This window comes from Hirsutella rhossiliensis (assembly GCF_020360975.1).
Source record: "Hirsutella rhossiliensis strain HR02 chromosome Unknown scaffold00009, whole genome shotgun sequence".
Taxonomy (NCBI): domain Eukaryota; kingdom Fungi; phylum Ascomycota; class Sordariomycetes; order Hypocreales; family Ophiocordycipitaceae; genus Hirsutella; species Hirsutella rhossiliensis.
Window position 1 is genome coordinate 3147114 of NW_025408675.1, and position 13661 is coordinate 3160774.

General features: G+C 48.0%; 1 protein-coding gene across 1 annotated transcript; it reads left to right on the top strand.

Annotated features, from left to right (window-relative positions):
• Nucleotides 1-3622: 3622 nt before the first annotated feature.
• On the top strand, nucleotides 3623-5768 carry HRG_08287 (sodium/hydrogen exchanger family domain-containing protein; the record flags this gene model as incomplete). Its single annotated transcript, XM_044866758.1, has 7 exons — nucleotides 3623-3671; nucleotides 3731-3799; nucleotides 3855-3961; nucleotides 4115-4496; nucleotides 4563-4710; nucleotides 4850-5055; nucleotides 5119-5768. The coding sequence occupies 7 exons, from the start codon at nucleotides 3623-3625 to the stop codon at nucleotides 5766-5768; spliced, it is 1611 nt and encodes a 536-aa protein (XP_044718647.1).
• Between the last annotated feature and the right edge of the window lie 7893 nt (nucleotides 5769-13661).

Below are 13661 nucleotides of genomic sequence, written 5' to 3' on the forward strand. Positions count from 1 at the left end.
CTAATAAAGTACTTAGGTACGTAGTACTAATATATTAGTAGGGTATTAGTAGGGAATCGTGCCTACCCTACTTATATATTATAGACTACTCGCTATTTTAATAAAAGAGGAAAAATCCCTCTTCTTATAAGCTTTAGTCTTATAAAGAGGAGAATATAATATATATAGTATAGTACCTCTAGCTATCTCTACTACCTAACTAATCGTACCGTAATATATGTTCCCTTATATTTACCTTAAAGTATTAAGTATATAGTATATTAGTAGGATCTCTACTTAAGTTAATATATTTAGTAAGAGCAGCGCGCCTAAAGGCTTTTTAGGAACGAATTTTTAGTATACGACTAGATATACTACTAGTAGTATATCCCGAAAGGATAAAGAAATAAGGAACGATATACTTACGTATAACGCGATAAGGGTATATTTATATATAGCGGCTAAGGTAGCTATAGTAGGTCTTACGGATAAGACTAAAAGGAGGGGAGATATCGTGTTATAACTACGGCTACTAGGCCGCTAATAGCCGACCGCGTTAAGTATATAATATGGTCTAATAGATAAATAGTCGGCACGACTATCTAATAGATATAGGATCGAGGGGATCGTAGAGATCTAAGTAATCTAGGATTAACGGGATTACTACGCTCTATACGATCTAACGTTAGGGATTATAGCTAGGCCTATAATCTAAGGATAGTCTCTATAGGTATATATAGCTACCTACTTTTACTCCTTTAGATAGATAGCTCTCTAGCTTTTAATATAGATCTTTATTACGATTCTATCTCTAATTCTAATTACCTAGTTATAGTCTATAGTCTACGACCTCCGACTTATTACTAACGTAATATACTTATTATTACTTAGACCACGCCCTATTATATCTACTAATATAAACCCCTCGATAGGTTTATCCCTTAGGAATAATACCGGTCGTTATACTATAATACGCCTTAAACCTTATTTTTATTATAAGGGTTAAATTTAATATAATAGGAATAATCGCTTAAGTAAAGATACTATAAAAACGCTTATATTACTATTATACTACTAAGAGCTTTAAAACGGATCTTTTAGTAGTTATAATAAATATCTTTAATATAAAAGAACGCTATTAAAGGTTTAGCTTTATATAAGATAGTTAATATCTCTCGAGCTAATAGTGCTTTATATTAAGAGAGGTTCCGCTTAAGAGCTTACTATATATCGGTCCGCCGGCGATAAATATTATATATAAAGGGATTAAGGGAAGGCCTATAATTATAGCGATCCTTAGTAATATAAAAATCCTATTTCTAAGCTTCCTCGTTATATAATACTATTATAATAAAGCGGAAGGGGTAGTTAAGCTTTTAAGTAGAAGATTTATATAGCTTAGTACTTAAAGAAGCTTACTACGGGCTATAATCGTAAATAAAGAGGAGTCGTGTTATAATAGAGATATTATTAATATCTCGCTTATATATACTTAACCGCTTAATAACCGCGGCGCCGTTCTCGTAGAGGAAGCCTTAAATAAAGTTATATACCTCGTCGTAGGTTTCGAAGCCTAGGGAAGGCGGTAAGAGCGGGATCGTGTCTTCGCGTTCTTAGTAAGCATCGCGGGCATCGTAGGCATTATTTAACGCATTAAGGAGGGAGAGAAGGGGGTCTATCGTAGCGCTGGTAGTGATAGCTTTAAATTTAGTATATGTGTATAGGTTGTGTGTGTGTGGGTTGTGTGTGCGGGTTATGGTGTGTGCGGGCGGGCGCAGGCGCGGGTGCGGGCATTTAGGCGGTACGGGTACTTGCCAGGCGCGCGCGGTATAAATAGGCGGGGCGGGCTGGCCTTAGTACGTATCTTAAAAATAGGTCGAGTGTGCAAACAGCAATATGCTATTGTGTAAATAGCAATACTCATACTTAGGCCAAACGTGAGTGTCCAGTCTGAAGAGCGTAACGCATGGAATCCCTTTGTTTAACATCTGCTGATTCGGACGCATGATAGCTTCTACTACTATTATAAGTAAATCAAATTCCCGAGACGTGACTCAAGTGGACGCGGGCATAACCTGCAGTGTTTCGCCTTGGGGTCGGCACCCTGGTCGGCTTGTAGCTTAACGACAGCTTGGTGCCCGCCCATAATAGCTGCGTCAGACTGTCTTGAAAATAGTCCAAGTTTGGTCATCGCGGGGAATCTCAACGGAGATGAGCACTTGCTAGTATTGTTGCTCTAACACGAGTTGCGAACAATTAATATTATCAGTCATAGCATTTCTAATTTCTTGTTTAGACAGCCACGATTCCGAGCGGAAGCAGTAAGGTTAACGCTTATACATGTATTAAACGTGAAGCAGCTTATTGTCTGCGTCATACGGCGCCAGTCAATGCCGGGTCCATGATAAATGCTATCCACCCCGCTCGACTCGGGGCGCAAGCAGGGCTGCGGTGAGCTGCTTTTAATAAAATATGACACGTGCCAAGATCTTGTGATACATGCCAAGAAGCTACGGTGACCGTACCTTGCTTCAGAAGGGTGGAGAAAGAGGTCAGCCGTGGTCTACTTATACTATTAATGGCCCGCTACCTGGTGAGTCGCTCGTTACCCCCAAGCTTCGTAGGCATTTCTTGGCATTTCCCATGCTTGGTTGCTTGCCACGTTGCTCTCTCGACTTGGGTGATTGCATGTAGTAGCTTCAACTTTAGGCCGCATAACCGACAAACTTGATCTTACTTCCTTTGTCATGGCTTGGAAAGCGGGCAAACACTGTAAACGCTTCGTATCTTAAATCTCAACGCTCTCTTAGCATCGACGCGCTTTCCCGCCAAGATTAAGCGTAGGGAGGGACGAGATCTCATCGAAAACACGAGTCGCAAGCTTCGCTCTCGTGGCTGCTTACCTACTAAGAGCCGTATGGCACGCACATGGGTTTCCTTGTGACAAACCAGCGAGTGATCTCCACAACGGCCCACTGCAAGTTTCGTCCGGCTCATAACTCTACTCCGCTTCCCCCTACTCCACACATACACGTTCCGGCCGCCTTCGCTCCTCGTGCATGAACTTCCTCCTGATCTTCGGGCTGGTTTCCCGCGGAAGCCCGACTCTCCTTCATCTTCGTCTAGTAAGCTAAATGGGCGCTGCTCCAGTCTTATTCTCAAAACCCCCGCCCTCCCTACGTTGTCTTTGAACTTGCAAACACCGTTTGTCCTATTCTGCAGCCCTCATCTTTTCTTCCTTTGTGCTTCCTGGTATTCTTGCATCTGGGTTTTATTTCAGGGCTGTGCCTTCTCATTTTACTCTATACTGGCTTTTGGTCGGCTTTCCCATGTTCTGCTCTCTTGCTACTCGTTCTTGTCGGTCTGTAAGAATAGGCAGCTCCTCTTGCTAACGCTGGCTTCGGAGTCCGGTTGTTTTCGCCTCCTTCGCGTCTCTTCTCGACGCATTTCGCCGGTCGGCTTTTTCCCAACTCCCGATTCTTCCCCGAGAGCGTCCTGATCAAGTGCTTGTCGGCAAGCTATAGACGGCCGCCCAAAGTCCGCCTCACCTTGCAGGCCAAGGTCGAGAGATTTCACCGTTTTCGCTTGCTCCGCTTCGATCTACTCCGAACCCCCAGGCAGAACCGCTACTTGGTTGATCAAAATGCCGAACCTCGACATTTCCGAACTTAACATTGTCCTTTCGGTGTTGGGTAGGAGCCGACACCCGACCTAAGTGTGATCTCTCTCCATCGACTGACTTTCATGCAAGGCATCTTTATTGTTCTGTATGGCATTATTTCGGTTAAGATCAAGCAGAAATGGTATCTTGGGGAAGCCTGTAAGTTGTGGATTACGCTGCCGCATCATCTTCCATTGCTGTACTAACTCTCTAGTACCGGCCGTCGCCCTCGGCATTGCTCTCGGCCCTATAGCTGCAAAGTTTCTCGACAGTGAGAGATGGGGCTCGGCGGAAAAGGGACAGACCGCAGAGATTACTCTGGTGCGTACTCCCAGACCCTGAGCTCTGCAAGCATCCTCATTATATTCTACTCTCAGGCTTCCCTCATCCACATTCTCCCGTCTCTCGTTGTTTAGAAGAAATATTTTCCTCCTTAAACCAACGTTTATCAACGGAAACTGACTCTTCCATCAGGGTGTTACTCGAGTCATGATCGGGCTTCAGCTTGTTATCGCCGGCTATCAACTCCCCGCCAAGTACAATTTCAAGCGATGGAAGGAAATGACCATGTGTCTGCTCCCCATCATGACTATCATGTGGCTCTGTACCACCCTCTGCATGCTAGCCACGGTTCCTAAGGTTACCCTTCTGGCTGCCCTGGTCATTGGTTCATGCGTTACCTGCACCGACCCCATTCTTTCGCAGGCCATAGCCAAAGGTCCTTTTGCCGACAAGTTCGTCGCTCGTCCTCTTCGTGAGATCATCTCGTCCGAGGCCGGTGCCAATGATGGCTTTGGCTTTCCCTTCCTTATGCTTGCAGTCTACCTTATCCGCCATGCTGATATTCCTAGCGCGGGTGAGAAAAAGGAGGGCGCGGCCGCTGCCGCCGGCGAAGCCCTCCGTATGCTCTTTGCCCGCGAAGAGGAAGTTGGCCGTCTTGGTGGTGGTGTCGCCGTCGCTATGAAAAACTGGTTCCTCGAAACCTGGCTCTACATTGTTCTCTTATCTGTCGTGTATGGTGCCGTCGCAGGCTATGGGTCGTGCAAGGTCATAAAGTTTGCTCTACGGAGGTTGGTTTTCTCTTTTCTCTCGGGATCGCCCTTGCCTCTGCCGACCATGTTAACTAGTCCTCCATTTTTCGCTCCTTCAAATTTTCTAATACACAACGACAGGAGATATTAATGAGATGAGCTAACGTTGGAATTATAGAAAATGGATCGACGGCGAGTCATATCTGCTATTCCCGGCTGCTTTAGGCATGTTTCTCGTGGGCACCTGCGGAGCAATCGGAACAGACGATCTGTTGGCCTGCTTTGTTGCCGGCAATGCCCTTAACTGGGATGGTAAATATCTCGAGGAAACGGAACAACGCCATGACGAAGTCAACTCTTGCATCGACGTCTTACTCAACTTTGGTGGCTTTATGTATATCGGAACCATCATGCCTTGGTCCGAGTTCAATGATCCTGACGGCACAGGCCTTACGTACGGCCGCCTGATACTCCTGGGCCTTATGATATTGGTCTTTCGTCGTATCCCTGCTATCTTGCTCTCCTATAAGCTTATGCCGGCTGTGGTAAAAGACTGGAAAGAGGCCCTCTTCATGGGCTACTTTGGTCCCATTGGCGCCGGCGCCGTTTTCTATCTGGAGCACAGCCGTCATTTGTTCCCCAAGGCCGGACAAGGCGACGAGGAGGAGAACGATCTTGCAAGGGCTATTGGCCCCGTGGTATATTGGCTCGTTCTCTTTTCTATTGTCGTTCATGGCCTTTCTATCCCAGGGTTGAATCTCATCTATAAATACACGGGAGTCAAGTCGATCCAGGACGACGCCGTTGAGATCCGCCGCGTCTCGATGCGGGTTGCAACGCCCCCAAACGCAGTTCAAGGGGGAAAAGATACCTTCATCGCCTATAACCGCTTTAGCAGACCCGTCTTTGATCCCTCCAGCCTTCCCGTTTCGGAAGATCGCAACAGATCCTTTGAAGAACATATGCCACGCAATAGCTATATGAGGGATGAAAAAGTCCCCCCGCCAGAGAACCAGTATAAGTGGAGGCTGTATCCAACACTTCGCGCCGAATCGGAGCGGAGCGAGAAGCAGCCGACCATTCGATACGCCCAATAGAAACCGTTCAAAATTTACCGCCTCGGCGATCTAAAAGAGTCCAGCTGAGATGAAGCAGAGTGCATCACGATGTATGACGCGACCTTTTCGGCCGAGGCGGTGTTTCGTAACTAGGCGAGCGGCGGTATTCTGAGGACTCCAAGGAGAAGGGGAGCTAGGAATAAATCGTTCTCTTATTATAACATAAATAAAGTGCATTATAAATATCTCAGTCAGCAGTACCTCTCGTCGAGGGCAACAAACTATTCAGCGTTTTGCGGGGCCGAACGCAGCCAAGCCCCCATGCCCACATCAAGGGTAGGAGTCGATGTATTAATAATACTGTAAGTTCAAGCTAGCAATACACGCCCATTGGCGCTGGTGAGACAGTCGCCCAGATTTGGATGCGGCATAATTAATTAGTCGATTTCGATTAAATAATTCGCGAGCTGTAAGTCGAGACGAACAAAGGTTGCGTGGTCCGCTCGGACGCTACCCGCAAATTTCATAACCATTGTCATGGACCTTTGTCAGCGAAGTACGGAGCCGAATATGCAATTGATTCGACTTATTTCCAGCGTCAGAATCGACCCCACACGAGGATCACAACCGATACACATCCCGCAAATCTACAACGTACGTTTAGAATGCATTCTCCACCGTTTTTCACCTTCGCTGGGAGATGTCGCCAACGAGAACTCTGAGCCCGTTACTACGGGTTGCAGCCGGTGTAGGTGACTAACAGGGCATGATACAATTAAACATGACGGCAAGCCTATGGAGTTCCATGATGACAGCCCGAGAGTAAACAAACTCACGACTTCATCGATTACTGCGAATCGTCCCATTTCCTCCAAGGCTCAGGTCCGAACGTACAATTCCGGCATGGGCTGCTGACACTCTTGGCAATGGCACTCAAAGTTGCATGATGCTTAACAGGGTTCAATGTGAGGGCATAACTGTCCAATATTTTTATGTCGAAAGGCCTCAGGCTATAGCCAACACATGTCGCAGTACGTCGACGCTAACATAGACCTCGTCATGGCTTTTGAGCGTCAGAGAACGCGCGGCGATTTAGAAAATGTCTGCGTAAGAGGCGGCATATATGGGGCTTTCATGTGTTTTTTTATATCATTACTCGCATGCAGCCTCTAGGGCCATGGCGAGGCTAATAGGGGCCTAGGCCCCTATTAGCAGTCCTAGCTAGCTATAGAGCCCGGGGGCTTACAACCAATTAGGGAGAGGGTAGCTATAAAGGCAAAGACAAAGGAAAGGTCAAATTGGTTCCTCCCACGCGGTGTTTTTCCCCCCTAAGGGCCCTAAGGCCCCTATGTTACTCCTTTTCGAGCCACTTAGCTGTCCCTATCTCTGTCTTAGCTAAGAAGGTTAGAAGGGCTTCCCTTCCTTCCTTAGAGCTATAGAGAAGAGGTAGGTTAAGGGCCCGGCTTTCATGTTTAGAACATATTCGAAAATCCTATTCAGTGATAGCGAAAGGCCCCCTCCGGATAAAATAATTGAAGTATAGTGTATAAATCAACTCCCACCAAACTCGCAATGGAAACCGGGACCGCTAAATTAGTACACCGCTCTAGCGTTAAGCTACGAAATTATTACATCGTGGAGGAAATACCCGGTTACCCCCGAGAAGATTGGGAATATGGACGAGGCCGGATTTCTATCGGAGTCAACAGCTGTGGTCGTCGTTACCTAAACGAAAGACAGGTCATTATTGAGATCTCTGAAAATGGGGAGTCGGCCACTGCCATCGAGGCTATTTCAGCAGGTGCTAAGTTCATCCCGGCCTTCTCACTTCTGTCTGGACATATGTACATAAATTCATGAAAACAGATACGTACCTGGATTAGGCTCTGACGTGGCTATGCGACCTACTTCCACCGGTTACTCAAACGACGCAATTGATCCAGAATGGCTTCAACCTTTTTATAAGAGTCGTCAAAGACTCCGAGAAGCTCAAAAAGCCCCTTAATTCTCGATGACCACGGCTCTCAGAATACAAGACAGTCCGTTTCTTACTTCAACAAACATGACACAATTTCCTCTAGTAGGCCTCCGAATTTCACGTATGTGCGGTACCAACCTTAGATGTTATAGTTCTCAGGCAGTGAAGCGCTACCACGCCAAAGCGGTAGATTTTATCATCCGAGACCACCTTGTAAATACAGGCAAACTCGAATTCCTTTCATACATCCTGCGAGTACGACCACAAGCCTTCAAACAGAGTACCCTATATCGCACGGAGGATGAGCAAGTGGGCATAAAGATCAGGGACTGGAAGACTCTTGATTCTGCTATCTAAGGTGGGAAAGAGGCGAGATCTTTATAGACTGCCTGAATATGAGAATGGAAGGGAATGGTAGTGAATGGAAGCATCTGATCGGATCATCTGGAAGCCACTGATGCGTTGATGATGCCTCCTAGAAGTTTCTGTGGGGAAATGTGAAACGGACTGTGCGAATAGGGGTCAGACTGTTGGAGGCTGATATCCTATGTGTGACATACCCCAGGTTGTGCTGGCTAGTGGGCAGTGCAAACTGAAGAAAGAAACTAGATCCCTAGCAACGTAGAGATATCGACGAGACCGAGTTGTTTGACGAAAGTAGCAAATTTCTGGCCTGGCAGAGCTTTGGTGAGGCCGTCTGCAATCATCTGGGAAGTAGGCGTATAAGTGAGCTTATAGAGGCCTTTCTCAAATGCCTGCCTAGCCCAACAGGTGTGGATGTCAACGTGACGAAGGGCTGTGCGGAGGCGTGGAATATCCTGTGTGACAAGACGAATGGTTTGAAGGTTGTCACATTGGATCGTCGGAATTCCATCAAGCTTAAGAGAGCTGCTCAAAGAGACGGAAGGTTGCAATAGTCTCTTTTTGCCGTGTGCGTGAGAGCAAGCAATTCAGCTTCTGTGGAAGAAGTGGTGACTGTATCCTGTTTACCGGCTTTCCAAGCAATAGGGCCACCGAAGAGGGTAAGGATTGAACCCTGGGATGACTTGCGAGTCTCTTTATTATCAGCGAAAGCAGCGTCGGATGCGCTTTGGAAATCGCTATGATGTTGAGCGTGGAGCTGAGGAACAACATCCTCGTCGAGGCAGGGTTTTCCTGAAAACTGGATGGCGAGATACCTAGTGGCGTAAAGGTAATCGATCAGATGGTCTGCGAGCTTGGAGTGATGCTCGGAAGGGTTGTTGAGGAATTCAGCTAGTTTAGACGCTGGCTTGGCTATGTCCGAGCGGGTGATAGCTGCGGCGTAGTTCAGTGATCCAACTTTGCTCTGGTATAGCTGAATTTGGTCTGGAGAAGCCTGCCCTGTGTGCGGCTGGACTTCGTTGCACGGGAAAGGGGCTCCTCTGAAGTGGTCACGCCGTTCAAGGTCGAACCGTTGAACCATCCTTTCAATGTAGGAGTCTTGGCATAGCCAAAGCTTCCTGTTGGGTCTGTCACGCAGGACTCTGATACCAAGGAACCATTGTAATTCCCTTGGTCTGTCATCGCGTACTTCCTCTTGAGGGCTGCAACCATCTCATCAGCTGCGTCCTCGTTTTCCTTGCGATAGAGGAAAACAATATCGTCAACGAAGAAGAAAACAGTGAGCCAGTCGTTCTGGAAGATGCAGGGTTCGTCGGGACACTGTGTAAGACCAAGCTCTCTGAATGCAGCAGTGAGTTCCTTCTGCCAAAGAAGAGGGGACCGTCGGAGGCCATAGAGGGCTCGCATGAGGCGAAGAGCCCATCCCTGTCTGTAGTATCCGTCTGGGAAGGCTACATAGACCTCCTCCTCGTCTTCTAAGAGGGCGTTTGTGAAGGCATTAACTGCGTCGAGCTGTCGGGTCTCAAGGTCGAATTTGGCGGTGATGGCCATGAGAATCCGGAAAGAACGTCCTGCAAGGGTTGCTGCATAGGTGTCCTTGTCACCCAGCTGTTGAAGATCTCCTCGAACACAAAGACGGGCTTTGAACTTTGTAAGAAAGCCATGCTTGTCGAACTTATACTTAAAGACCCAGGTAAGTGGCAAAGCTTGCCCGTGACCTGGTCTCTGGGGACCGCTCTGAAGGTTCCTCTCTGTTGGAGTGCTTTCCACTCGGCGTGGGCCTTCTCTGAACTGAGGACCAAATCTGTGGGTGCGAAGTTCCTTATACGTCGTAGGTTCGGGAGGAAGGTGTCGTTCAGAAGTTTTTCTTCTGCCGAGAAAGAAAGAGCTGTGGAATTGACCCTTAGTGTTGGTCGAAAAGCACTGAGCTTGCGAGGCTTTGGAGTGCGGGCTGAGCGCCGTGGCTGAGAGTCACTCGGACCGGGGTCCGGTGTCGGATATGGGTGCTGAATGTCATGAAACTCATCCTGATCATCCGAGTCCTCATGATCAGATGGTTCGCTGTACCACAATCGTGGTGGCGTCTCCTTGGTCTGAGGTTGAGGGAGATTGCTCAACGGGGTCAGGTTCAGGTTCATCGATTTGAGTGGGGATTTCTCGTAATCCGACTCGTCTCGATGTGGGCTGGAAGCTGTACTTCCACGCGCTGTGGGATAGGTTTTTATGGCTGATCATTTCCGTCATAGAAGATGCTTTCATTGAAGGTCACATCTCGACCCTTCGGACTTCTGATGTGGACGGAATCCAGATCCTGAAAATGTTCGTGGAATCATATCCAACGAGATAACCGATTTCTGTGTGAGGGTCGGTCTTTAGGTCCTTCTTCTGTCTGTTCTGAAGGGCCTGGGGTGTCAAGGATAGGCTCTGCAGCCGTATGCCTTGAGAAACGTGATGTCAGGCTGGTCTTGCTGGTAGCCTATGTCTCTGTTGTTGTCTCGCAGCCACTGATGAAGCAGCTGGAAAGGCGTTCGGAAGCTGTGGTTCTGCATGGGCGATCTGTTGTGCAAAACACTGCTGCTTTCCAAGTCTCTGGCCAAAGATCAGATGGTAAATTGGCATCAATTCCCATTGTTCTGGCCTGGGCAGATATTACCCCCAGATCGCTCTGCAGAACCGTTTTGAGTGGGAGTGTAAGGGCAGAAGGTTCATCTTGAATCCCTTTCCTCGATCCAGCTCTCATACGCACTCTGAAGAGAACGATCGTTATCACGGTGGATAATGCAAATGTTGAGATTCCATTGGCGTTGAACCATTGCCTCGTGGTTTCTCAAAGCAGTCATAACGGACCCTTGTGTCGCGTCATTCAGAAGGTAGATGAAGATCATGCTTGTAAATTCATCTTTGATAAGAAGAACAGCTTCCTTGCCGTTGAATGAGGTGTTCATACTGAAGATATCAACGTAGATTCTCCAGAATGGTCTGGGGCTCGGTTTTGAGGGGTTCGGCGAGAGACGACCTTCTTTCCCTTCCCAAGGGAACACGCGGTGCAATCGATGGTAACTGGGCCTTTGATCTTCGAACCCGTCGTGTTCTCAACAAGATGCTCTAGGGCTTGAGCGTTCAAGTGACCTAGGCGCTTATGCCAAAGCGTAGCATCTGCTGTTTTCACTGCGCGAGGTGCAGATGAAGATGTGAAGTTGGAGGCGTGAGAGTCCTCCTTAATCGGGTTGAACTCGATGACCGGTTGACGAAAGCGGCGTTTCGTATGAAATATAATCTGATCGTCTTTAGAGACGCGTCCAGATAGTGGATTCCAGTTGTATCCCTTCGCAAGAAAGCGGTCGAGGGATGCGATGTTGGTGTGGAATTTTGGCACGAAGGCAACTTCGTTGAGCTGAAAAAGTCCTCCTTCTTCAAGCTTCATACGGACTGTGCCGTAGCCAAGGATCTGAAGTTGACTATCGCCTGCAAAGAGCTCTTCTGGCTCTGCAAGGGCGGTGTAGTCAAGAAAACGGGATCGGTTGTTGCAAATGTGTGTGTCTGATCCGGAATCAAGGATAAAGGAGTCATACAGCGGGTAGACTGCCTTTCCCGTCGAGAAACTGGTTGATGGAGGTGTTGAGGGAGGCGGTGTGTTGTCAGGAGCTGGTAGAAGACCGGCAAACGCTGTGCCTTTAACGGAGGAGTCGGACGATTTCTCCATTTCCTTCTTCTTGAAGTCTTGTGCTTTCTCCGTCATCTTCTTTGCCCATGGATTGAGTCGAGGATTTCTTGATCTTCTTCTCAACCTTCTGATCAGGAGTCCAGCCATCAGGCCGAGCTGATTTGATGAGATAGAAGCAATCTACGAAGCGGTGATATTCTCCGCAGACACACATAGGAACACCATCAGCGTTCTTGCTTGAAGACCACTTAGGCTTGTCCTCTTCCTCTCCGATTTCTCTCCCTTGCCTTGGAAGGCAGCTCCGAATGATCCTTTGCTGTTGTTGGCGGCCTTGATTCGGTGAGCTCGTTCAAAGATCTCACTGATCTTAATGCCGTCCGGGAAGTCGGTCTTCCACTCAGGCTTGCCGAATACGGCCTCGTCTTCCATTTTGTTGACCCAATAGTCTGTGAATGGGGCGTTGATGGACGAAACAGCCTGTAGGAAATCTTGGGTAGGGCGAAGGTCCTGGACATCAGGAAGCCCTAATTGCTTTGCCTCAGTGAGGACTTTCTGCCATTGGGTGACCCAAGCTTCGATCTTGGTCCTGTTTGGCGACTGAAGGGTGGAACGATAACGCTGAACAACTTCCTCTCGAGTGCCCAGTCGGTTGGGGCCACACGAGCCTGAAGCAAGGCAAGTTGCTTTGCAACGTCGTGTTCCTCGGCAATGGTGCTGTAGTAGTTGCCGATGGTCTTGACGATGTGTTGTTGAAGGCTGGCGAGTGCCTTCACTTGATCCCTATACCCTTGAAGCTTCGAGCGGTATTGGGTGGAGGAATTCGAGACGGCGAAATTCCTCCGAGGTCAGATCCACGAGATCAGATGCTTCGTGGTTGATTTGTCGGAATGTTGGTTCAACTGGCTGCTGAAGAACCGGCTTACCCTCCTTGACGGCAGGGTCCAGAAAGTCCCAAAGACTGTGGGACGTGGCGAATTTCTTGATGATAGAAATCCATTGTTTCCAGTCGCAAGGGCCGTTGAGCACGGTGCCCTTGGAAGAGCCATCAAGATCTAGAGCTGAGCTCATTGTGGAAGCTATTCTGCGCAGCGGAGTGAACAAGAATAAGATACCCAGTCAGTGGCAGACCGGGCTCATAACTATCGCACGGAGGATGAGCAAGTGGGCATAAAGATCAGGGACTGGAAGACTCTTGATTCTGCTATCTAAGGTGGGAAAGAGGCGAGATCTTTATAGACTGCCTGAATATGAGAATGGAAGGGAATGGTAGTGAATGGAAGCATCTGATCGGATCATCTGGAAGCCACTGATGCGTTGATGATGCCTCCTAGAAGTTTCTGTGGGGAAATGTGGAAACGGACTGTGCGAATAGGGGGTCAGACTGTTGGAGGCTGATATCCTATGTGTGACACCCTATTCCCTGGGTGGGTTATAGCTTGTTCACTGATTTCTCCGTGAAGAGTGCTCCCTGTGTCTGTGGTAACCGAACTCCTGGTGAACAACCCGTGTCCTAGGCGGGTTGCGTTTGTTCGGCCTTTACGTGATTGAGGCTCATCCTGCGGCCTGTAGCCTGGGCCGCCCTGTAATAGTGAGTCTATTCCTAACCAATTTACTCTTTAAAAACATAGGGCTTCTTCACCAACTTGCTTCAAGTAGCTCAAATGGGCAGGTTTAATAATAGGCACTACAATGAACCCTGGGAAAGTGTTAAGGGGCAGCGTAGTTATTAGCACCCTGGCATAGATTCTAGATTATTAACAAAAGGAGAACTGTTGGTCTACACTGTACTTCGTAGTCCATCCCAAGGTCTAGTGAGACTCGACTAGACTGACCGGTTGTCCTGTACGAGGGTCGCAGACTAACAGTCGAACTATTGGTGGTCCAAAGACTTATTGACATCAAGTTTACTTGGCATCAGGTCTCCAAA